Source organism: Oncorhynchus tshawytscha, unplaced genomic scaffold, assembly GCF_018296145.1.
Source record: "Oncorhynchus tshawytscha isolate Ot180627B unplaced genomic scaffold, Otsh_v2.0 Un_contig_9445_pilon_pilon, whole genome shotgun sequence".
NCBI classification, from domain to species: Eukaryota; Metazoa; Chordata; class Actinopteri; order Salmoniformes; family Salmonidae; genus Oncorhynchus; species Oncorhynchus tshawytscha.
In genome coordinates this window covers 390-2,500 of record NW_024609329.1, presented here as the reverse complement: position 1 = coordinate 2,500, position 2,111 = coordinate 390, and the positions used below count along the sequence as shown (strand labels likewise).

Genomic DNA, 2,111 nt, shown 5'->3' with positions numbered 1-2,111 from the left:
AGCAACTGTAATAACATAATTGACTAATGTGTGAAAAATGAAGACAAGTAATGACTGTTGTTCACTCGACTGTCTTATTAAAGGTAGAAGAAAATTGTCAAAGTTTGTAAAAACATTTAAACATTCACGACAATGACAAATTACAGTGAGTGTCTGACTTTGTTGTTCACACAGGAGAGAGACGTGACTATCGTGGATCCTCTGGGGAGCCTCAACAACATCATGATGCTGAAGAGGCAGAGAAGAGTCTATCCACATCAGAACTCCTCAAGAAACACCCACAGAGACCCACAGGGAAGAATCCTCACTGCTGCTCTCACTGTGGGAAGCGTTGCAAATCTTTATCAGAACTTAAAATACACCAGAGAACACACACAGGAGAGAAACCTTATAGCTGTGATCAATGTGGGAGGAGTTTTACTATATCAAGCCATCTGACTTCACACCAGAGAACACACACAGGAGAGAAACCTTATAGCTGTGATCAATGTGGGAGGAGTTTTACTATATCAAGCCATCTGACTTCACACCAGAGAACACACACAGGAGAGAAACCTTATAGCTGTGATCATTGTGGGATGAGTTTTGCTGCATCAAGCAATCTGACTTCACACCAGAGAACACACACAGGAAAGAAACCTTATAGCTGTGATCAATGTGGGATGAGTTTTGCTGCATCAAGCAATCTGACAAGACACCAGAGAATACACACAGGAGAGAAACCTTATAGCTGTGATCAATGTGGGAAGTGTTTTACTATATTGAGCTCTCTGACTTCACACCAGAGAACACACACAGGAGAGAAACCTTATAGCTGTGATCAATGTGGGAAGAGTTTTACTATATCAAGCTCTCTGACTTCACACCAGAGAATACACACAGGAGAGAAACCTTATAGCTGTGATCAATGTGGGAAGTGTTTTACTATATCAAGCTCTCTGACTTCACACCAGAGAACACACACAGGAGAGAAACCTTATAGCTGTGATCAATGTGGGAAGTGTTTTACTATATCAAGCCATCTGACATCACACCAGCGGACACACACAGGAGAGAAGCCTTATATCTGTGATCAATGTGACAAGAGATACTCTGATAAAAGATCACTGATCAAACATCAGAAAATACATACATGAAGAAGTTGTTTCAGGATATCAATGAAATAATGTCACAATGTAGAATGTTTTAACATTGTAGTAGGAGTATTTTAAATGATGTCACAATGTATAATGTTTTAACATTGTAGTAGGAGTGTCTTAATGATGTCACAATGTAGAATGTTTTAACATTGTAGTAGGAGTATTTGAATGATGTTACAATGTAGAATGTCTTAACATTGTAGTAGCAGCACTTCAACATTCAAAATGTAGCCAGCGGTTTTCTACAAGTTGAAAAAGCTGCTTGTTTAAAAAAATACATGTAATTGATAATTGTTGCAGATGTTTGTGTATTTTCACACATGAAAGCAGTACAATAAATTGGACTATAATCCATTTTTATTAACAATCTGACATCACTCCAGTATTTCTTGACAGCATTCAAATGCTAATTGTCTTTATTCCCCTCCTGAAGAAGCATGACTCAAATCACCTACTCATATTTCAAACACTCAGCCTGACAAAATATACATGTTTTATTATTCCATGCCTCACCATTAAGTGAAGTATTGCCAATACCTATTAACAAAGGGGTGAACATTTGGTTTTACACCAGCGAGTACACACAGGAAATAAATCTCACTGCTGCCCTGACTTTGGGAAGAGTTTTTCAACATCACAGTCTTTACAATCTCACCAAGGAATTCACACAAGAGAGAGAACCAATGGCTGTGATGTATGTGGAATGACTTTTACTGCCTCGAGTGAACTGATTTTACACCAGAGAACACGCCACACGCATTCCAGAGAACCATACCACTGCTCCAACCTTGGGAACAGATTTGTTTCATCAAGCAGCCTAAAGCAACACCGGAGAAAATACACAGGAGAGAAGCCTTATAACTGTGTTGTATGTGGGAATTATTGTGTTCTCTGGCTGTACACCAGCGAACCCACACAGGAGAAAGACCTTACCTCTGCTCTGACTGTGGCACGAGTTTTGTTAGGTCACAC

General features: G+C 39.3%; 1 protein-coding gene across 2 annotated transcripts in view; it reads left to right on the top strand.

Annotated features, from left to right (window-relative positions):
* The window catches only part of LOC121844608 (gastrula zinc finger protein XlCGF17.1-like), a 12,343-nt gene extending 10,843 nt beyond the window's left edge, over window positions 1-1,500 (top strand). Inside the window, exons 2-3 of one of the 2 annotated variants that reach the window (XM_042314891.1) lie at window positions 175-378; window positions 463-1,500. In XM_042314891.1, coding sequence (XP_042170825.1) covers window positions 175-378; window positions 463-1,136 — 878 coding nt within the window. In that variant the 3' untranslated portion in view covers window positions 1,137-1,500. Of the gene's footprint in view, window positions 1-174 lie in introns of both variants that reach the window. The other variant, XM_042314890.1, reaches the window with a different exon arrangement.
* The last annotated feature ends 611 nt before the right edge of the window (window positions 1,501-2,111 follow it).